The 23,562-nt window shown below is 43.3% G+C and overlaps 2 protein-coding genes across 2 annotated transcripts; both read right to left on the bottom strand.

The window, feature by feature from the left end:
* Positions 1 to 6,189: 6,189 nt before the first annotated feature.
* Positions 6,190 to 6,882, bottom strand: LOC139158391 (histone H2B 1-like). Its single transcript, XM_070735697.1, has one exon. The coding sequence runs from the start codon at positions 6,652 to 6,654 to the stop codon at positions 6,190 to 6,192; it is 465 nt and encodes a 154-aa protein (XP_070591798.1). The 5' UTR covers positions 6,655 to 6,882.
* A 5,430-nt stretch (positions 6,883 to 12,312) lies between these two features.
* LOC139160243 (zinc finger protein 345-like) lies at positions 12,313 to 20,875 on the bottom strand. Its single transcript, XM_070737921.1, has 3 exons — positions 20,795 to 20,875; positions 19,606 to 19,827; positions 12,313 to 14,180 (listed from the first exon to the last, which is right to left on the bottom strand). The coding sequence occupies exons 2-3, from the start codon at positions 19,823 to 19,825 to the stop codon at positions 12,373 to 12,375; spliced, it is 2,028 nt and encodes a 675-aa protein (XP_070594022.1). The 5' UTR covers positions 19,826 to 19,827; positions 20,795 to 20,875; the 3' UTR covers positions 12,313 to 12,372.
* Between the last annotated feature and the right edge of the window lie 2,687 nt (positions 20,876 to 23,562).

Here is a 23,562-nt window from a genome sequence, read left to right as displayed (position 1 = left end):
GCAGTCCCTTTGGGACTGGGCGGCACAGAAATAATAAACAAATAAACAAACAAACAAACAAATAAAAAACCCACCCTGTTTTGCCTCAGAGAATTTCAAAATAAAATACTGTACTGTGTGTCTATAACAGTGAGCTCATAATAGGGCAACTCTGTCAATATCAAAATGCCACTTAAATAGTTGAGCTAGTTTCAAACTAGATTTTGATTTTCTTTCTCTCTTCCTTACTCCCATTCTTTTTCTTTCTCTTTTCCTTCCTCTGTTTTTCTATCTGTTTCTCTCTCTTCCTCTCTTCCTCTCTCTCTCCTTCCCTCTCACTCTTTCCCTCTCGGCTTCTGGGCAAGCATAAAATGCGGCAGGTCAAAGTCTCCAAATCAACAATGGCTTCGGCCTGGCACACGCATGCACACAGCAGGGCAGAAGCTCATACATCCAAGAAAAAAAACACACCATCTTACCCAGTTTTACCTCAGATGTTTTCCAACTGCACGGAGTTTGACGTATCAAGTTTAGCCTCAAAAAATGTGATTCCTTGCCATGCATTCCACAAAAGGACAGGATGTTGTGCTTCATTCTTTCTTGTCTTGCCAGAGGTGTAGACAAGGTTGGCTAGAAAAACATGAGATTACTTACAGGACCAGATTATTTAAGGGATTGCTTTCTGCCTCAAGTATCCCAGCGACCGGTTAGGTCCCACAGAATCAGCCTTCTCCCGGTCCCGTCAGCTAGGCAATGCCAGCTGGCGGGGCCTAGGGGAAGAACCTTCTCTGTGGTGGCCTCGACCCTCTGGAATCAACTCCCTCCAGGGATTCGTACTGCCCCCACCCTCCTTCCAGGCTTTAAAAACTCATCTATGCCAGCAGGCTTGGGGCCGTTGAGTGTTATGCCTAGCTCCAGACAACATATATAATAATAATAATAATAATAATAATAATAATAATAATAATAATAATAATAATAAATTTATTGTCATTGTCAAAACAACGAATTGTCATTGGCAACGAAAGTTGTGTAACACCCAGAGAATGAACGTGGATGAATTGTATTAAGTACTGTATTGGGGTTTAGAACTGATTTTAATTTAGATTTCTTATACGAGGGTCGCCCAGAAGGTAATGCACCAATTTTTTCCCCTCAGGCTACAGTAATGGTACAAATGCAAAACTTTAGATATTCATTATTTGAATTGTCAGGAGTGTCTGTATAAATTTTCTGTTTCTTCACAATAGTGTAGCTGCGTGTTGTCGTTGAATTTCTCACTGCGAAGAAAGAAACTGTTGGGAACATTCACAAATGTTTGTGCTCCCTCAGACTTCCACTTGTTTGGGCCCTTAAAGGATGCCATTTATGGAAGACATTTTGAGGATGACGAAGACGTGATTCGCACAGTGCAGAAATGGCTTCGCGACCAGAACAAGGAGTGGTACTGACAGGGCATACATAAACGTTCCGTAAACACAGGAGCTGAGAATTTCGATTTTGCAAAGCGATTGTGACACGTGTAGATTCCTTCGCGTTTCCTCGGGGAAGTTAACGCTCCATGTTAAAATATCTATTGGACTCCCGGCAGCCACAAAGCATAACTGCATCACAGTTGGAAAACTAAAACTAATGTTTCCCAACCTTGGCAACTTGAAGATATTTGGACTTCAACTCCCAGAATTCCCCATCCAGAATTCTGGGAATTGAAGTCCAAATATCTTCAAGTTGCCAAGGTTGGGAAACACGGAACTAAACATCCAGTCAAGCCATTAGACGTTTGGACGGCGTTTATAGCTCCTGAGGCCAAATAGTTCCAGTTCCAACTGAGTTCTTTTTTTTCTGTAAAATTAACTCTTTAAAAAAAAAAAAATCCTTAGTGCTGCCGCCTCTTAAATTTCCTGATATTATTATGTATAGTTGGTCGAAGCCGTAATGTGATAGACTGTAGGACAAATTCAGTGAAAATTCATTGAATTTTATACCGAAAATTCATTTTCATGGCATAACTATTGCAAATTCCTTTGGATACAAGTGTTAATCAAAATGTTAGGTGGCTGATTAAAATAAAAACCCAAAAGCAAATCCCCTAATCAGGTATCTGATTAAAAAACCCAGAGGGAAGAAAACATTAAAAAATAATACATTGAACATAGTTGTTAAAATCCTGATTTATTGGAGATAACACACATATTGTACCATAATTACGATGTTCCTTTCTCTCTTTTTTTGCAAACACCTCACAAACAATTATTTCAAACATCTCTTTAACTTTGGCTCATCTTAAGCCTTGAGGTTCTGGCTTAGAAGGTGAAATTCTCCTCAAAAATACAGGCCACTGTCCAGTCGTCACTTTTAACCGCCTTCCTATTATTTTGGAGTAACAATTGTGGAGGTGAAAGATGGTGTACATTTGCAGGATTTCTTATGCTTAAAAGGGCAGGAAAGTATGTTTATAGTTTCTGGGATATTTTTTGTTTTAAGATCTTTGGTCTTCTCCCTTTTGGTCCCTGAGGGAGAAGGGAGGTTGTTTCTCTAAGCACATTCGGTGCTGGTAGGCTCGGCCAAGAGCTTGGCCATTTCCTTCGTCATGGCTTCCTTCAAGCGGCTTGCACATCTGTGCCACAGATGCTGGACAGCTCGTCCTTCTGTCAGCAATTTGCTGGTCGTGATCAGGCTACTGGTCTTGACCTCCATCCGCACCTTGGGCATCTGCCGAAAGATCTTGGTGGCAAAGAGCCTTGGGGAGCAGATCCTCTCTGGACCACTGTCTACTGTCTTGGTGGCAGATGGCTGTTGCTTGACCCGACGTTTGATCTGACAAGCCTGGTGTTTCTTCTGTTTCCTTGGCTGCAGTTTCTTCTGCTTCTGCTTCTGCTTCCGCTTAGCCAGTTGGTGCTTCTGGATTTTCTTTTTCTTTGCGTCTCTGACTTTCCTTTTGCCTTGCTGTGTCCAATCACACTTGGCCAATAAAATTCTATTCTATTCTATTCTGTTTGGCGGCCATTGTTCTTTCCTCTTGGAAGCCCCTGCTTGAAATGTCATGAGTCTTTGCTGGCAAGGTCACTTATAGGCAGCACCATGCAAATTGGGCTACACAGGGAGACCTGATTGGCTGGCTATCTTTGCCTTTCTTTGTTACAGCTAGGCTGTCATTGTTACATTAAAATGGTTATGATCAACAGCTTGATGGACATTTCTAAATAATGCCATTCGGTTTCACCCCTTTCATCAGCTATCCTAAAATGCAAGGGTTGCCGAGAGTAATGCACCACTTTTTTTTTCTCAGCCTACTGTAATGGTACAAATGCAAAATTTTAGATATACATTATTTGAATTGTCAGCAGTGTGTGTGTAAATTTTACTTTTGTTCAGACAGATAGCGTAGCTGCAGCAGTGTTTCAAAATGGCGTCTGTAAGTGATGTACGTTACAAGCAGCATGTCTTCGGAGAGGGGCGGCATACAAATCTAAATAATAAATAAAATAAATAAATAAATGTCATTGAATTTCTCACTGCGGAGAAAGAAACTGTTGGGAACATTCACAAAGGCTTGTATACAGTTTATGGAGAAACTGCAATCGACAGAAGTACGGTTAGTTGCTGGGCACAGTGGGTGAGGCCTTTAGAAGACAGTTCAGCGGAGCTCCAAGGCTTCATGACCAGAATAAGGAGTGGTACCGACAGAGCATACACACCATTGTGTCTTGCTGGAGGAAGGCCATAGAAACGGGATGGAGATTACGTGGAAAAATAGGAAGTGTAGAAGAAACCTCCTTCTTGTGTATAAGTTTCATTGTGTTCAATAAATAATTGTTGAAGAAAAATATGTGATGCATTGTTTTCTGGGTGACCCTCATACGTTCTAAGCTACAACATACTTTGTTATTTATTCATGAATAGGTTGCTACCCTTGTGTTTTCTAACTCAAATATGAAGTATTGTGAGCTGCCCTGAGTCCTCGGAGAAGGGCGTCATATAAATCCAATAAATAAATATTGAACTGGCACTGACAGCGCTGCTACAGTATTAGCAGCTTTCTCTTTTCTTTGTATTGCCAGGTCCTGCCCCAATCCAATTTTTGTCATGTTTTTCAAACCAGTGTATGACTTAACTTGGAAATTTGGTCTTGGTGCAAGCAGGGCTGAATAGACGTGCTGATTGTACAATGGTAACTAAAGTAAGACATATTTAAGTGTTGATAGTCAAACTATTTCACAAAGCATCTGAAGGTAGAACAAGCAGCAATGGGTGGAAACTAAACAAGGAGAGAAGCAACTTAGAACTGAGGAGAAATTTCCTGACAGAACAATTCATCAGTGGAACACCTTGCCTCCAGAAGTTGTGAATGCTCCGACACTGGAAGTTTTTAAGATGATGTTGGATAAACTTTTGTCTGAAGTAGTGTAGGGTCTCCTGCCTAAGCAGGGGGTTGGACTAGAAGACCTCCAAGATCCCTTCCAACTCTGTTGTTGTGGTTGTTGTTAAAAAATATGAGGTAAATATATGAGCAGTTAGTGATAGCTTCAGAACAGGTTCAAGGTCATGCTGATGTGGAATTTGGATTTAAGGAATTTAGAGTATCTTCAATAAATGGATTGTGATCGAGATGGTGTCCTTCTGTCTTGGAGGTGAGATCTCAACCATTTTCCACCCATCCCACGAACCCCCTGAATATAACCGTTTTTACATGTAACACATGTATTGTTCATATAAAAGGCAAGAGCCTCACCATCTTGATTTTTTAAAAACCCTCTGCAGACAATCCTGGTTCTCAGTGGTACGATTTGAAAGTCTAAATTTGTTTGTTTCAAGAAGCCACTTAAGATTGTGATCTGTTTGTTTCCTAGGAAGGAGAATATTGGCATTTCTGAGACACGCCAATCATTTTCATTCATAAACAGGTTTGAAGGACTCAAAGCAGTCCTAGTAATCCCATTCCTGTTTTTAAACAAATCCAGATATCCAAGTTATATTGCAAATATGAAATCTTCCATTTGGGCAATCATAAACTCACTAGGTTGTGACTTTAACTAAACTCCAAATCTCATAACAATTTCCAGAAGTGCTACCTTTTTTATTTTATTATTAGAGCTGGAAGGGACCTTGTAGGTCATCAAGTCCAACCCTCTAGACCTACCTTCTAATGTTCAGTGTGCAAGGTTTGAGTTAAGAAGTAACACTGCGGCCGGCATTATTTAAAAGGAAAGAAAACCACGTGAGCATTAAATGACCTGATAAAACCCCATTTTATTATACTCCTAAGAATAAGATGTTTCTTTTTCAAAGATTTTTTTTCCCAATGATGTGAGGAGTTTTCTGTAGGTCAGAAGTTTATTGGTTCCTGTGCTTACGTGAGATGTTCCTCAAAAACGAAGAGACTCTCAGTATCTTTAGAGTATTCTCGGGACTTTTCACCAGGTGGAAACTAGATTTTGCAGGGTGGGTGGGGGGCGTTGTTTTGAAGGCTGGCTCACTCTCTCCCCTCCTCTTGTTTCTAGATGTCGCAAGGGCCAACCAAAGGAAATGGGAAGGAGCAGTTCTAAGAGCGCTGTAGCTCTTTGCGTACGGTTTGGACCAAGTCCATGGCGTGCTTTTTGCGCATCACTTTTTAAATGCATTTTGTAATTCCTTGGATGAAAATTCATTGAATTTTATACCGAAAATTCATTTTCCTAGCATAACTATTGCGAATTCCTTTGGATACAAGTGTTAATCAAAATGTTAGGTGGCTGATTAAAATAAAAACCCAAAAGCAAATCCCCTAATCAGGTATCTGATTAAAAAACCCAGAGGGAAGAAAACATTAAAAAATAATACATTGAACATAGTTGTTAAAATCCTGATTTATTGGAGATAACACACATATTGTACCATAATTACGATGTTCCTTTCTCTCTTTTTTTGCAAACACCTCACAAACAATTATTTCAAACATCTCTTTAACTTTGGCTCATCTTAAGCCTTGAGGTTCTGGCTTAGAAGGTGAAATTCTCCTCAAAAATACAGGCCACTGTCCAGTCGTCGCTTTTAACCGCCTTCCTATTATTTCGGAGTAACAATTGTGGAGGTGAAAGATGGTCTACATTTGCAGGATTTCTTATGCTTAAAAGGGCAGGAAAATATGTTTATAGTTTCTAGGATATTTTTGTTTTAGGAGCCTTGGTCTTCTCCCTTTTGGCTCCCTGAGGGAGAAGGGAGGTTGTTTCTCTAGGCACATTCGGTGCTGGTGGGCTCGGCCGAGTGCTTGGCCATTTCCTTCATCATGGCTTCCTTCAAGGCGGCTTGCACATCTGTGCCACTGATGCTGGACAGCTCGTTCTTCTGGCTCAGATTCTCCACCTCTGTGGCCACGTGGTCATAGACGTCGGTCAGCAAGGTCTTCATCAGGCTCCTGGCCTTGACCTCCATTCGCACCTTGGGCATCTGCCGAAAGATCTTGGCGGCAAAGAGCTTTGGGGAGCAGATCCTCTCTGGGCCACTGTCTACTGTCTTGGTGGCAGAGGGCTGCTGCTTGACCCGACCTTTGACCCGACAAGCCTGGTGCTTCTGTTTCCTTGGCTGCAGTTTCTTCTGCTTCTGCTTCTGCTTCCGCTTAGCCAGTTGGTGCTTCTTCTGGATTTTCTTTTTGTTTGCGTCTCTGACTTTCCTTTTGCCTTGCTGTTTGGCGGCCATTGTTCTTTCCTCTTGGAAGCCCCTGCTTGAAATGTCGTGAGTCTTTGCTGGCAAGGTCACTTATAGGCAGCGCCATGCAAATTGGGCTACACAGGGAGACCTGATTGGCTGGCTATCTTTGCCTTTCTTTGTTATAGCTAGGCTGTCATTGTTACATTAAAATGGTTGTGATCAACAGCTTGATGGACATTTCTATATAATGCCATTCAGTTTCACCCCTTTCATCAGCTATCCTAAAATACAAGGGTTGCCGAGAAAGTAATGCACCACTTTTTTTCTCTCAGCCTACTGTAATGGTACAAATTGAAAATTTTAGATATACATTATTTGAATTGTCAGGAGCAGTGTTCCCTCTAATTTTTTTTGGGGGGGCGGAAAAGTATAGTGTCTGAGCGGCAGTCCCTTCGGGACCGGGCGGCACAGAAATATTAAATAAATAAATAAATAATAAATAAATAAATAAAGAGAATTTCAAAATAAAATACTGTACTGTGTGTCTATAACAGTGAGCTCATAATAGGGCAACTCTATCAATATCAAAATGCCACTTAAATAGTTGAGCTACCGGTAGTTTCAAACTAGATTTTTATTTTCTTTCTCTCTTCCTTACTCCCATTCTTTTTCTTTCTCTTTTCCTTCCTCTCTTTTTTCTATCTGTTTCTCTCTCTTCCTCTCTTCCTCTCTCTCTCCTTCCCTCTCACTCTTTCCCTCTTGGCTTCCGGGCAGGTTTGGAACACTCTGAGTTGATGATGATTTTTAAGTGAGTGATTGCTCACTGCTCAGCTTAGAGGGAACTATGGTCAGGAGTGTGTGTGTAAATTTTGCGTTTCTTCAGACAGATAGCGTAGCTGCAGCAGTGTTTCAAAATGGCGTCTGTAAGTGATGTAGGATACAAGCAGCGTGTCATTGAATTTCTCACTGCGGAGAAAAAAACCGTTGGGAACATTCACAAAGGCTTGTATACAGTTTATGGAGAATCTGCAATCGACAGAAGTACGGTTAGTCGCTGGGCACAGTGGGTGAGGCCTTTAGAAGACAGTTCAGCAGAGCTCCAAGGCTTCATGACCAGAACAAGGAGTGGTACTGACAGAGCATACACACCATTGTGTCTTGCTGGAGGAAGGCCATAGAACGGGATGGAGATTACGTGGAAAAATAGGAAGTGTAGAAGAAACCTCCCTCTTTCTTGTGTATAAGTTTCATTGTGTTCAATAAATAATTGTTGAAGAAAAATATGTGATGCATTGTTTTCTGGGTGACCCTCATACGTTCTAAGCTACAACATACTTTGTTATTTATTCATGAATAGGTTGCTACCCTTGTGTTTTCTAACTCAAATATGAAGTATTGTGAGCTGCCCTGAGTCCTCGGAGAAGGGCGTCATATAAATCCAATAAATAAATATTGAACTGGCACTGACAGCGCTGCTACAGTATTAGCAGCTTTCTCTTTTCTTTGTATTGCCAGGTCCTGCCCCAATCCAATTTTTGTCATGTTTTTCAAACCACAGTGTATGACTTAACTTGGAAATTTGGTCTTGGTGCAAGCAGGGCTGAATAGACGTGCTGATTATACAATGGTAACTAAAGTAAGACATATTTAAGTGTTGATAGTCAAACTATTTCACAAAGCACCTGAGGGTAGAACAAGCAGCAATGGGTGGAAACTAAACAAGGAGAGAAGCAACTTAGAACTGAGGAGAAATTTCCTGACAGAACAATTCATCAGTGAGCATTAAATGACCTGATAAAACCCCATTTTATTATACTCCTAAGAATAAGATGTTTCTTTTCCAAAGATTTTTTTCCCCAATGATGTGAGGAGTTTTCTGCAGGTCAGAAGTTTATTGGTTCCTGTGCTTATGTGAGATGTTCCTCAAAAACGAAGAGACTCTCAGTATCTTTAGAGTATTCTCAGGACTTTTCACCAGGTGGAAACTAGATTTTGCAGGGTGGGTGGGGGGCGTTGTTTTGAAGGCTGGCTCACTCTCTCCCCTCCTCTTGTTTCTAGATGTCGCAAGGGCCAACCAAAGGAAATGGGAAGGAGCCGTTCTAAGAGCGCCGTGGCTCTTTGCGTACGGTTTGGACCAAGTCCATGGCGTGCTTTTTGCGCATCACTTTTTTTAATGCATTTTGTAATTCCTTGGATGAAAATTCATTGAATTTTATACCGAAAATTCATTTTCCTAGCATAACTATTGCGAATTCCTTTGGATACAAGTGTTAATCAAAATGTTAGGTGGCTGATTAAAATAAAAACCCAAAAGCAAATCCCCTAATCAGTTATCTGATTAAAAAACCCAGAGGGAAGAAAACATTAAAAAATAATACATTGAACATAGTTGTTAAAATCCTGATTTATTGGAGATAACACACATATTGTACCATAATTACGATGTTCCTTTCTCTCTTTTTTTGCAAACACCTCACAAACAATTATTTCAAACATCTCTTTAACTTTGGCTCATCTTAAGCCTTGAGGTTCTGGCTTAGAAGGTGAAATTCTCCTCAAAAATACAGGCCACTGTCCAGTCGTCGCTTTTAACCGCCTTCCTATTATTTCGGAGTAACAATTGTGGAGGTGAAAGATGGTGTACATTTGCAGGATTTCTTATGCTTAAAAGGGCAGGAAAGTATGTTTATAGTTCCACTGATGCTGGACAGCTGTGTTCTTCTGGCTCAGATTCTCCACCTCTGTGGCCACGTGGTCGTAGATGTTGGTCAGCAAGGTCTTCATAAGGCTCCTGGCCTTGACCTCCATCTTGGCGGCAAAGAGCCTGGGGGAGCAGATCCTTTCTGGGCCACTGTCTACTGTCTTGGTGGCAGAGGGCTGCTGCTTGACCCGACCTTTGACCCGACAAGCCTGGTGCTTCTGTTTCCTTGGCTGCAGTTTCTTCTGCTTCTGCTTCTGCTTCCGCTTAGCCAGTTGGTGCTTCTTCTGGATTTTCTTTTTGTTTGCGTCTCTGACTTTCCTTTTGCTTTGCTGTTTGGCGGCCATTGTTCTTTCCTCTTGGAAGCCCCTGCTTGAAATGTCGTGAGTCTTTGCAGGCAAGGTCACTTATAGGCAGCACCATGCAAATTGGGCTACACAGGGAGACCTGATTGGCTGGCTATCTTTGCCTTTCTTTGTTACAGCTAGGCTGTCATTGTTACATTAAAATGGTTGTGATCAACAGCTTGATGGACATTTCTATATAAGGCCATTCAGTTTCACCCCTTTCATCAGCTATCCTAAAATACAAGGGTTGCCGAGAGTAATGCACCACTTTTTTTTTTCTCAGCCTACTGTAATGATACAAATGCGAAATTTTAGATATACACTATTTGAATTGTCAGCAGTGTGTGTGTAAATTTTACTTTTGTTCAGACAGATAGCGTAGCTGCAGCAGTGTTTCAAAATGGCATCTGTAAGTGATGTACGTTACAAGCAGCATGTCATTGAATTTCTCACTGCGGAGAAAGAAACCGTTGGGAACATTCATAAAGGCTTGTATACAGTTTATGGAGAATCTGCAATCGACAGAAGTACGGTTAGTCGCTGGGCACAGTGGGTGAGGCCTTTAGAAGACAGTTCAGCAGAGCTCCAAGGCTTCATGACCAGATCAAGGAGTGGTACTGACAGGGCATACACACCATTGTGTCTTGCTGGAGGAAGGCCATAGAACGGGATGGAGATTACGTGGAAAAATAGAGAGTGTAGAAGAAACATTATTCTTTCTTGTGTGTAAGTTTCATTGTGTTCAATAAATAAGTGTTGAAGAAAAAAAATGTGGTGCATTACTTTCTGGGCGACCCTCGTGTGTTGTATTTTTGCACCCATTTTGTTGTGAGATGCCCTGAGTCTGCGGAGAAGGGCAGCACAGAAATCTAATGAATAAATAAGAAATAAACAAATGAGTGACCATTTAATACTCTCTGGGGTATACGGGTAGCTCAGATGACCTATTATTACAATTATATAATTATAATTATAATAAAATTATATAAAATTATTATTATTATTATTGTTGTTGTTGTTGGTTTTTTTTTTTATTATTATTATTATTATTATTATTATTATTATTATTATTATTATTGGCTACAAGAATGGTGGAAGGTCTTAAGCATAAAACGTATCAGGACAGACTTAATGAACTCAATCTGTAATAGTCTGGAGGACAGAAGGGAAAGGGGGGACATGATCGAAACATTTAAATATATCAAAGGGTTAAATAAGGTCCAGGAGGGAAGTGTTTTTAATAGGAAAGGGAACACAAGAACAAGGGGACAAAATCTGAAGTTAGTTGAGGGAAAGATCAAAAGCAACATGAGAAAATATTATTTTACTGAAAGAGCAGTAGATCCTTGGAACAAACTTCCAGCAGACATGGTTGGTAAATCCACAGTAACTGAATTTAAACATGCCTGGGATAAACATATATCCATCCTAAGATAAAACACAGAAAATAGTATAAGGGCAGACTAGATGGATCATGAGGTCTTTTTCTGCTGTCAGTCTTCTATGCTTCTATGTTTCAATAATAATAATAATAATAATAATAATAATAATAATAATAATAATAATACTTGTATGCCGCACTTCTCCGAAGATTCGGGGTGGCTCACAAGATACAATATGAACAATGTAACAACAAATTTAATTAATTAAAAAATTACAAACTAAAATATCAATATACAGTGGTACCTCATCTTACGAACACCTCTTCTAACGAACTTTTCAAGATACGAACCCGGTGTTTAAGATTTTTTTGCCTCTTCTTCCGAACTATTTTCACCTTACGAACCCAAGCAGCTGCTGCTGGAATGAAGGGGTTTCTTTTCCCCTTTTTTGAAGAAAGAAAAGGGAGGGGCAGCTTGGAGGAGTAAAGATTTTGCATGCTTGCAAAGGCACTGAAACGGTGTCTTTTTAAGAAAGAAAAGGGAGGGGCAGCTTGGAGGAGTAAAGATTTTGCATGCTTGCAACGGCACTGAAAGGGTGTCTTTTGAAGAAAGAAAAGGGAGGGGCGCCCCCCTTGCCTTCCTTCCCACTCACCCTTTAGCCTAGCCTTGCTTCTTCCACCCGCCCCCTTTAGCTGCTCCTCCCTGCCCTCTGTTCGCCTCCCTTCTAAAGTTTGGGATTTTCCTGAAGGATTTGCACGCATTATTTGCTTTTACATTGATTCCTATGGGAAACATTGTTTCATCTTACGAACTTTTCACCTTACGAACCTCCTCCTGGAACCAATTAAGTTCGTATGATGAGGTACCACTGTATTAAAATCAGTCAGCCAATTCATTCACAACCACTCATCACATTTAGTAAATGAGGGTGTGAGGGGCTTGACCTGCATCACTGGGCAACTGCTAATATTTCCCTCCCAACCCGGACAAGGCTTACCACCACCATCCTTGCCGCTGCAGCTGCCGACATCTTCATTCTCTTCCAGCCAAGCCAGTACCCGGGGTGGGAAGACAGAGAGATTGCCAGATGGCCGGAAGGAGGAAAAGGGCCGAGCCCCTTTTGTTGTCCAGCGCTGGAGCAACCTGATTCACTGAGGCACGTCCCCCTTACCCCCAACCCCAACCCACTGTTCCTGCCCGCTGCGTCGTGGGTGGCTGATGAAAAACAGAGCAGGGGAACAAAGAGTGAATCCCAGTGAAGGAAGAAAGGATCTGGGAGAAAAGAGGGAAGAACACTGAGCAGGAATAGAGAGGAGAGACCAGGAGGGGTGGGGGAAAATCAGTTGTTGAGAGAAGCCTGGGTTGTGTCTGGAGCAGGGGGAGCGTAGGCTGGATGGGGGAAACCCTGGAACGGGGTGGGGAGAGTCCAAGGCAGCTCCAAGCCAGGGAGGGGAAGAGGGGAGGGCGAGGGAGGGAAGGGAGGGAGAGGGCTGGGAGAGGAAAAGGAGGTGGAGAGGACAGAGCCTGGCTTGGGTGCATTGGGGGCACGCGACGGGGGAGGGACCGGACCCACGACGTCCTTCTGGCCGGTGTGGGTCCGCCGGTGACAGTTCAGGTGAGAGCTGCGGCTGAAGCATTTGCCGCAGAGACCGCATTTGTAGGGCTTCTCCCCCGTGTGGGTGCGCTGGTGGATGGTCAGCTCCGAGCGCTGGACAAAGGCCTTGCCGCACTCCCCGCAAGCATAGGGTTTCTCCCCCAGGTGGGCGCGCTGGTGAGTCAGCAAGTTGGAACTGACACTGAAGCGCTTGCCGCAGGCCTCGCAGCGGTACGGCTTCTCCCCGGTGTGTCTGCGCTGGTGGATGGTCAGGTCCGACTTCTGGATGAAGCCCTTGCCACACTCCCCGCAAGAGAAAGACTTTTCGCCCATGTAGATGCGGCGGTGCTTTATGAGGGCCGAGCGCTGGGCAAAGGCCTTTCCGCAGCCCTCGCATTTGTAGGGTTTCTCAGCCGGGTGCGGAGCAGGAAGCTGGCTCAGTCTCTTTCCACAATCCAAACAATGACCGCCGCGAGTGAGACGTCCTTTGCCACTGTACAGCGGGCATTTCAGGGTCTTGCTGTTGAGGAGGAACCCTTTGACGTGTTCTGGGCAGCAGAGGGCAGCGGCAGCAGCCGCGAAGGCCTGGTGAACTCTTTGGTGCCGGTTGAGATGGGAACTCACAGAAAAACCCCGTCCGCACTGGGCGCAGGTATACGGGTGTTCTCCGGTGTGGATGCGTCGGTGGCGCTCCAGGTCAGAACGCTGGAGGAACCTCTTGCCGCAGTCGGCGCATGGGAACGGCCGCTCCCCCGTGTGGATGCGTAGGTGCTGCGCCAGGTTGGAGCTGCGGCTAAAGCACTTGCCACAGGCGCCGCAGGGGTATGGCCGCTCACCCAAATGGGTCTTGTGGTGCTTAGCAAGAGCCGAGGGTTGCCCAAAACATTTCCCGCAGTCAGGACAGCAATGCGCAACAGGGACCAGAGGGGCGACCAAAGGCGGTTCCTGAGGGTCGTCCTGGTGGGTGCGCCTGTGCCGGTTGAGGTGGGAGCTGACGGAGAAGCATTTCCCACAGTCTTGGCAGACATATGGCCGCTCGCCTGTGTGAACCCGCCGGTGATGCTCCAGGTCCGATTTCTGGGTGAACGCCTTGCTGCATGCCGCGCAGGAAAAGGGACGCTCGCCTGTATGCACACGCTGGTGCTGCGCCAGGTTGGAACTGCGGTTGAATCTCTTGCCACAAGCCACACACAGGCAGGGCTTCTCCCCCATGTGGATCTTCTGGTGTTTCGCCAGGATGGCCTGCTGCCGGAAGCATCGTCCACACGCAGTGCACTGGTGGGGTCTCTCTGGCGTGGGCATACCGTGGCCTCGATCATTACAACTCATGCTTTTCTTCCCAGGCATTTCCAGATGCCTTTGGCTGTTGGAATTCTTCCCTTCTGGCTGACGCCCTGCGGATTCTTCAAGAGGCTGTTGGTCCTTTAGGCTCTGCGGGCACCAATCGCTGCTTGGACAAGCCCCATCTGGTCTGATAGATCTCCTTGAGGGCCATGGCCCCTTCTCCACAAGGCCTTGTTCCGGTTGCAGCTCTTCTTCATTCTCCCCAACAGCTGGAACAGAAATAGGAAGATAAGAAGACACGGGACCATCTCCAAATGATTCATTTTCTCAAAGCAATGTCCTTCGGGGGCTTTGAGACTGGTCCTTCTCCCAACTCCAACATCCACAGATCAGGGTGTCCAGGGGGAAAGCATTTTGAAATTCCCTGATATTTCCCTGACATTTCCCTGTAACTTGCAATCTAGTTAAGGCACGGTCGTAGATGATATCATGCCAAATGGCTAAGCCATAGAGAAATATTGGTAGCTGAGGAAGCAACTTGTTGCCACAATTAGGCTCATTTTTGCTTGACTCTGCCAGGCAGCACAATCGGTGTTTTTTTTTTTACATGATTTTTCCCTGACTTTTAAACATTTTAATACAGTTTGTCCCCCCCCCCCCGATTTATTCCGTTTTTTTCACGAATTCCCTGATAATTCCCGTACCACCGATTTCCTGATAATTCCCTGATTTCCTTGTTTTCCAGGTTTGCTAGATTATTGATCTGGATTATTGATCTGGATTATTGATCTGGATTATTGGAGCCTTCTTTTTTGTATCTGTCAGAGCTCTGAGAGATACAAAAAAGAAGCCTGCAATAATCCAGGTCATCACTTAAGCACAAGCAAGGATAATTTTCTGGGTCTCCTTGCTACCATCTAGTGCAGGGGTGTCAAACTGGGCCCAGATCTGGCCCATGGGACCGCGCTGGAAACAGCAAAGGATTGGCCTGTAGTGCCTCTGCCAGCAAAAACAGTGCTTGGGAGGGATATATTTGGCCCATGCAAGCTCAGTTTTTGCTGGCAGAGATAAGAATATGGCTGAAATAAGAGCCTGGAAGTGCCCCCCACAGCCCTCCCGAGCTTAGTTTTTGCTGGCAGAGGGTTTCAGGAGGCTGCTGCAGCTGAAAACAAAGCTCGGGAGCCCATTTTCTCTGGCAGAGCGCTCAGGCCACCACAGGCACCCCGACACGAGTGACATCAAGTTGGCCACTGTCAGAGCTGCACATTCGGAAGCTAGCCAGCCCAAGCAGCTAACCAACCCAAGCAGCCAGCCACAGACCAATAGATATGGAGTTGAAGTCTTCAATGAAACACAGCAGCAGCAGGAAGTCCTGCAAAAATATATTTACTTCTTATTTACACTACTAACTGTATTCTACCTTACTATACATACACCACACTAGTATCTCATTAGTATATCACTATAACTAGCTCAATTACAGTAACTCACAGGAACCAACAGTCCAATACAGCAATACAGCAACAGGAACTTCAGATCAGAGCACGGAGATCACAGCACACATCACACATCAGAGAGAATCAGAGAGAGCAATACTAAAGCTCTTACATATTTAAATACTTATCACCCAATCAGGTTGCTGCAGGCTTCATTAACTCAGAATGACTCAGCATTCTCTACCTAGCCCTTCCTTCTGCATTGAGATATGACCTCAGGATATGCTTAATCCTGACAGCCACACCCACCCGAGGCCCCCAAGACCAAATACAGCCCTGATTGGCCCTCAGTGAAATTGAGTTTGACACCCCTGCTCTAAATGATGTTGAATGGCAGTTCCAATCAGCCTCTGACAACAAGCCCAGATGTTAAGAGGATTGGCAAGTGAAACCCAAGAACATCTAGGAGGTACGGTAATGGAGTAATCCACTCCTTCTCTAAAGTTAATGTTGTGGTTAGCTCTGGCCCAGCTGCAGGCCTGTTTTGCCCCCAGTGGATTCTGCTGATGAAGGCTGCTCTGACCAAGAAGACATGAGTGACAGGTAGGAGGAGAGTGTGGCAGACAGCTCAGAAGGAGATCAATTATCTAGCTCCTCCTTGCATTCGGAACAAGAGTTAATGAAACAGCCACGCATGCGATGCATAGGCAACAACAACTGAGAGATTATTATCAAAGAAAATGAGGCCACCTGTGGTTGGGTGGGGCTGTAGTAATTATTGAGGCTGCTATAAATAGCAGCCTGTGGGTTTGGCCATTGTGGAGGATTATCTGATTGTTGTGTTTCGTGACTGCTTTACTGACTTTGACCTTTTGTGTGCTGATTTTCCCCCCGCTTTGAAACTAAACCAGAGCAAAGTGTGTTTCACTTTGTGAAAGAAGGACTGTGAATTGCCTCACAGCTGCAAGCTAAGTATCACAGAACTGATAAGGGACTTGTACAAATTATCAGTTTGTTTGGAGACGAGTGCTCTTGGCTATACCAAAAGAGGGCTTGGTTTAAGTGAATTTTCATTATAAAGAACATTGTTTAGAATTTTCAAACGTGTGTGTGTCTGAAATTTGTACCTGTGAATTTTTGGGAGAGTCTACCAGAGAGCCTGACAGAACAGTTAAGAACCAGGATAACTTAGATACAGTACTTACAATTTAGATAATTTAGATGCAGATCATCTAAGAACTGGAACTTGGCTCTTAGAATTTCTTGGAACTAAAAACTGACTGCAGGAAATCCTTGATACATATGGATAGTGAGAGAATAAATACATCCGGCACAAATAGAAAAGGCAGCGGTCTTAACAGGATTGGAGGCTTTCATCAGAATGATGAAAGTAAACATTGTGTTTAAACAAAAAAGACACACAAAGTTATCCTGTTAACTATTTTTTCTTTCATACTCAGTATGAAATACAGTATATGATAGGTCAACAGGGCTGCAAACACAATAGATGAAGCTTATACATTTTGGACCTGCTTTGCAAGGGGGACAGCTATTAGTCTTGCAATAGATTCATTAGTGTTCAACTAGGGGGAGATATGTGTTTTTTGTCTCTTTTTTTAAATTCAGATTTTTAAATGTTCTTGCCTAGTTTTCTTTTGTCTCTGTTAAACTTCTTCCTTTGCATTTCGTATTTTAATCTTCTGAATAAAATTAAGAATGGAGGTTAAAACAAAAACAAAAACAAAAGGATAACCTACAACATCTGGAGGCAAGCTTTTTCACTGGTTAACTGTTCTCAGTCAGGAAATTTCTCTTCAGTTCTAGGTTGCTTCTCTCCTTGTTTAGTTTCCACCCATTGTTTCTTGTCCTATCCTCAGATGCTTTGGAGAATAGTTTGACTCCCTCTTCTTTGTGGCAAGCCCTGAGACATTGGAACGTTGCTATCATGTCCCCCTTGGTCATTCTTTTCATTAAACTTCGAGTCTTCGGAGTGGGTCGGCATACACATATTATTATTATTATTATTATTATTATTATTATTATTATTATTATTATTATTATTATTAAACTAGCCATGCCCAGTTCCTGCAACCGTTCTTCTTATGTTTTAGCCTCCGGCCCTCTAAACAACTCTGTTGCTCTCCTCTGCACTCTTTCCAGTCTCTCTACATCTTTTTTATAACATGGTCACCAAAACTGGATACGGCAAGTCTGGTCTTACTAAGGCTTTATGAATCAATATTAATTTTTCATGTGATCTTGATTCTATCCCTCTGTTAATGCAACCTAGGATTGTGTTAGCCTTTTTGGCTGCTGCAGTACACATCTGGCTCATATTTAAGTGATCGTCCACTAGATCTCTCAATTACAGCCATAGTTCCCTCTAAGCTGAGCAGTGAGCAGTCGCTCACTTAAAAATCACCATCAACTCAGAGTTTTCCAAACCTGCCCAGAAGCCGAGAGGGAAAGAGTGAGAGGGAAGGAGAGAGAGAGGAAGAGAGAGAAACAGATAGAAAAAAGAGAGGAAGGAAAAGAGAAAGAAAAAGAATGGGAGTAAGGAAGAGAGAAAGAAAATCAAAATCTAGTTTGAAACTAGCTCAACTATTTAAGTGGCATTTTGATATTGATAGAGTTGCCCTATTATGAGCTCACTGTTATAGACACACAGTACAGTATTTTATTTTGAAATTCTCTGAGGCAAAACAGGGTGGGTTTTTTATTTGTTTTTTGTTTGTTTGTTTGTTTGTTTATTTATTATTTCTGTGCCGCCCAGTCCCGAAGGGACTGCCGCTCAGACACTATACTTTTCCGCGCCCCCCCCCCAAAAAAATTAGAGGGAACACTGATTACAGCTATTGAGCCAAGTCTCACCCAATCTGTTCCCGTTTGACTCCCTCTGTAGATGCTTCCCAAGGGCGGATTCCAATTCCTGCAGCTACCGGCAAGCTGCGCACGGCGTTTCGTTTCTTCTGCATGCTACCTAAGAACGTCTCTACTTAGGAACTTTTCTAGATAAGAATCAGGTGTTCAATTTTTTTTTGTCTCTTCTCAAGAACCATTTTCTAATTACAAACCCGAGCCTCCGAAACTGTAACCGGAAAAGGCAGGGAGAAGCCTCTGTGGGACCTCTCCAGGAATCTCCTGGGAGGAAACAGGGCCGGAAAACGCAGCGAGAAGCCTCCGTGGGGCCTCTCTAGGAATCTCCTGGGAGGAAACAGGGCCGGAAAAGGCGGGGAGAAGCCTCCATGGGGCCTCCCTAGGAATCTCCTGGGAGGAATCAGGGCCGGAAAAGGCAGGGAGAAGCCTCCGTGGGGCCTCCCTAGGAATCTCCTGGGAGGAAACAGGGCCGGAAAAGGCAGGGAGAGGCCTCCGTGGGGCCTCCCTAGGAATCTCCTGGGAGGAAACAGGGCCGGAAAAGGCGGGGAGAAGCCTCCGTGGGGCCTCTCTAGGAATCTCCTGGGAGGAAACAGGGCCGGAAAAGGCGGGGAGAAGCCTCCGTGGGGCCTCTCTAGGAATCTCCTGGGAGGAAACAGGGCCGGAAAACGCAGCGAGAAGCCTCCGTGGGGCCTCTCTAGGAATCTCCTGGGAGGAAACAGGGCCGGAAAAGGCGGGGAGAAGCCTCCATGGGGCCTCCCTAGGAATCTCCTGGGAGGAATCAGGGCCGGAAAAGGCAGGGAGAAGCCTCCGTGGGGCCTCCCTAGGAATCTCCTGGGAGGAAACAGGGCCGGAAAAGGCAGGGAGAAGCCTCCGTGGGGCCTCCCTAGGAATCTCCTGGGAGGAAACAGGGCCGGAAAAGGCGGGGAGAAGCCTCCGTGGGGCCTCCCTAGGAATCTCCTGGGAGGAAACAGGGCCGGAAAAGGCAGGGAGAAGCCTCCGTGGGGCCTCCCTAGGAATCTCCTGGGAGGAAACAGGGCCGGAAAAGGCAGGGAGAAGCCTCCGTGGGGCCTCTCTAGGAATCTCCTGGGAGGAAACAGGGCCGGAAAAGGCGGGGAGAAGCCTCCATGGGGCCTCCCTAGGAATCTCCTGGGAGGAAACAGGGCCAACACCCTCCCTGTGGTTTCCCCAATCGCACACATTATTTGCTTTTACATTGAGTCCTATGGGAAAAATTGCTTCTTCTTGCAAATGTTTCTATCACGGAACGAATTAAGTTCGTAAGTATAGGCACCACTGTACTGATGCTTTCCCTCTTATTTTGCACAGTGCCGTCCACTTCCTTCTCAATACTCCCACAGTTCCTGCAAGGAGACCATCTCACCTTCATCTTTGTGGTCCTTGGGTGCTTTCCACCTTGCTTTCCGCTTCCCCTCCTGGCTCTGCTCTTTCACCAGTTCCCGCAGCATCTTCTCCACTTGGCTCCGGCCCGCCGTCTGCAGGATGAAGCCCAGCTGGCGACGGAGGTCAGGGTTGAATCTACTTTCGCTTGGCCCAGCTGTTTGGCTCTGCAACTGCGGTGCTTGGCTCCGTTCAGACTCCATGGCTGCACCGCAGAGACACAACGCAAACAGAGAGTTTCTGCAATAGCTTCCACAACCGATCCAGGTAGAGAAAAAATTGCTCAGTTGCTCCAATGCAGGGGTTCTCAATGTTTCTAATGCCGCAGCCCCTTAATACAGTTCCTCATGTTGTGGTGACCCCCAACCATAAGCCTAGCGCCAATTCTCCCAACAGAGCTTTAAGCTGATTGGCAGGAAGGTCAAAGGGACACTCCCACTGTAAATGCCTGATTGGTCAGATTGTAAAAATATGTTCCAAGGCACCAGAATAGAAGCATTAGTTCCTAACACCATGGGAAATTTGTTTTATTGGTTTATATAAGCAGCCCTGAGTCCTTAACCACTAACTAGTTCTCTGATTATAGGGGAAAGGAATTCAGGTTTTAGGGAATTTGGACACTTATTCGGAGACAGGGAGGGTTTTTTCTCTTCCCTGCAGACCTACCAGGCCCTTGGAGAGGGAATAAACTCTGCCAGCGCCCAGAGAAAAGAAACCCTCCATTCACTCTGAGCAGCGACTGTTCTCCTCTTCCTCCTCCTCCTCCTCCTCCTCCTCCTCCCACCCAAATTCCGAGCTTTTATTTCTTTCTTAATGGGTTTGCACTCATTATTTGCTTTTGCATTGATTCCTATGGGAAAAATTGCTTCTACTTATAAACTTTTCTTCTTAAGAACCTGCTCAGGGAACAAATTAAGTTCTTAAGTAGAGGTTCCACTGTAACTTCCAAACCCTGAATTCAACAGTACTCGCTCCCAAAGAAGCCAAGCGGCTCCCAAGCTTTTGCCTCCGTCCTCTGGCTGCTCCTTTTGGCTTCTTCTCTGTCTCCCACCGGAGATGACAAATCAGGAGGTTGTGAGTTCAATCCTAGGTAGAGGCAGATGTAAGGGCAGGGGGTTGGACTAGACGACCATGCAAGGTCCCTTCCAACGCTGTTAATGTGATCTGATCACCTGGTTATTGCTGCTGCTGCTGGTGGTGGTGGTCCTTCGGATTATTCGGACTTCTCCTTCGAAATCCCGGAGTTTCCAAGTTCTTCGTGAGCACCGCTAGTTCTGCGATTTGCAGCTGCCTGTCTCTTAAATTAAGCCCCGCTGCCTCGCTTTTACGAGGGGGGGGGGGAGGCCGACGGCCGCCGAGGGAAGAACAGCAGCTCCGGCTGGTTTCTTTTTGGAGAGGTGGGATGCCCTGATCGCTCGCGTTGAAGCCTCCCCCTCCCGACCCAGGAAGCTCAACCCCGGATACAGCCGGCGAAAGCAAAGAAGCGAATGACACCCCCCCCCCCAAGGAAAAAAAAAAAGCCTGGAAATCACCACGCCGGAGCCCTCTGCTGGCTCCCTCGCTATCCACGCGCTGCCGATTCAAAAATAAATAAACCCAGTTCCGCGCCTCCTGGTTTGTCCTGTATACACTTTTTCACGCTCCCCCTACCATTGTTTGCTGATTGGAAACGCCCCTGTTTAACCCTGGAGGGATGGACAGATAAAAGCGAAGGCGACCTAAAAACTCTGAACAATATAAAAGTATCTTCCAATAATGAAAAGAGGTGCCTCTAGGAGACGAAGGTGGCGTTTTCAGTGCCTCCAGAAAGCAGATCCACAGACGAAGAGGGTAAAATATGGATGAAAATATCAGAAGTGTCTCTCGTTGGTATTGTAGTGGCATTAAATCTTTCTCCACTGGCTTGCTTATTCATCCATCCATCCATCCATCCATAATGTCAAACATGTACAAGATAACAAATATAGTTTAAATATGAACATAATAAATGGGTACCAAAAAATGGAGTAGGACAGGGACGGTAGGCATACTGGTGCACTTATGCCCACCCCAGACAGACAGACAGACAGACAGACAGACAGACAGACAGACAGACAGACAGACAGACAGACAGACAGATAGGATAGATAGACAGACAGACAGGATAGAAAGACAGACAGACAGACAGACAGATAGATAGATGGATAGATGGATAGATAGATAGACGGATAGATGGATAGATAGGATAATAAGAGATGTTATAGATAGTGATGATATAGAGATAGATAGATAGATAGATGATAGATAGATAGATAGATAGATAGATAGATAGATAGATAGATAGATAGATAGATAGATAGATACGGTAGATAGACAGACAGACATACAGATAGATGGACAGATAGGATAATAGAGATGTTATAGATAGTGATGATATAGAGATAGATAGATAGATAGATAGATAGATAGATAGATAGATAGATAGATGATAGATAGATAGATAGTTTTAATAGATTATTTTAAAAAAACGTATTAAAAACCAATTTTAAACCTTATTAAAAACATAGACAGAGAGGATAGGATAGATAGATAGATAGATAGATAGATAGATAGATAGATAGATAGACAGACAGACAGACAGACAGACAGACAGACAGATAGGATAATAGATTATTTTAAAAAACCTTATTAAAAACCAATTTTAAACCTTATTAAAAACATAGGCAGAGAGGATAGGATAGGATAGGATAGATAGATAGACAGACAGACAGACAGACAGACAGACAGACAGACAGACAGGGTAATAGAGATGTTATAGATAGTGATGATAGATAGATAGATAGATAGATAGATAGATAGATAGAGAGAGAGAGAGAGAGAGAGAGAGATAGTTTTAATAGATTATTAAGAAAAACCTTATTAAAAACCAATTTTAAACCTTATTAAAAACATAGACAGAGAGAGAGATATATATACTGTATATATATACATAGATACATAGATACATAGATAGATACATAGATACATAGATAGATATAGATGGATATAGATAGATAGATAGATGATAGATAGATAGTTTTAATAGATTATTTAAAAAAAACCTTATTAAAAACCAATTTTAAACCTTATTAAAAACATAGACAGAGAGGATAGGATAGATAGATAGATAGATAGATAGATAGATAGATAGATAGGATAATAGATTATTTTAAAAAACCTTATTAACAACCAATTTTAAACCTTATTAAAAACATAGACAGAGAGGATAGGATAGATAGATAGATAGATAGATAGATAGATAGATAGATAGATAGATGATAGATAGATAGATAGTTTTAATAGATTATTAAGAAAAACCTTATTAAAAACCAATTTTAAACCTTATTAAAAACATAGACACAGAGAGAGAGAGAGAGAGATACATAGATACATAGATACATAGATAGATACATAGGTAGATAGATAGATAGATAGATGATAGATAGATAGATAGATAGAGAGAGAGAGAGAGAGAGAGAGTTTTAATAGATTATTAAGAAAAACCTTATTAAAAACCAATTTTAAACCTTATTAAAAACATAGACAGAGAGATATATATATATACTGTATATATATACATAGATACATAGATACATAGATAGATACATAGATACATAGATAGATATAGATGGATATAGATAGATAGATAGATGATAGATAGATAGTTTTAATAGATTATTTAAAAAAAACCTTATTAAAAACCAATTTTAAACCTTATTAAAAACATAGACAGAGAGGATAGGATAGATAGATAGATAGATAGATAGATAGATAGATAGATAGATAGATAGATAGGATAATAGATTATTTTAAAAAACCTTATTAAAAACCAATTTTAAACCTTATTAAAAACATAGACAGAGAGGATAGGATAGATAGATAGATAGATAGATAGATAGATAGATAGATAGATAGATGATAG

Source organism: Erythrolamprus reginae, chromosome 2, assembly GCF_031021105.1.
Source record: "Erythrolamprus reginae isolate rEryReg1 chromosome 2, rEryReg1.hap1, whole genome shotgun sequence".
Lineage (NCBI taxonomy): Eukaryota > Metazoa > Chordata > Lepidosauria > Squamata > Dipsadidae > Erythrolamprus > Erythrolamprus reginae.
This window is presented reverse-complemented; position numbering and strand designations above follow the sequence as displayed.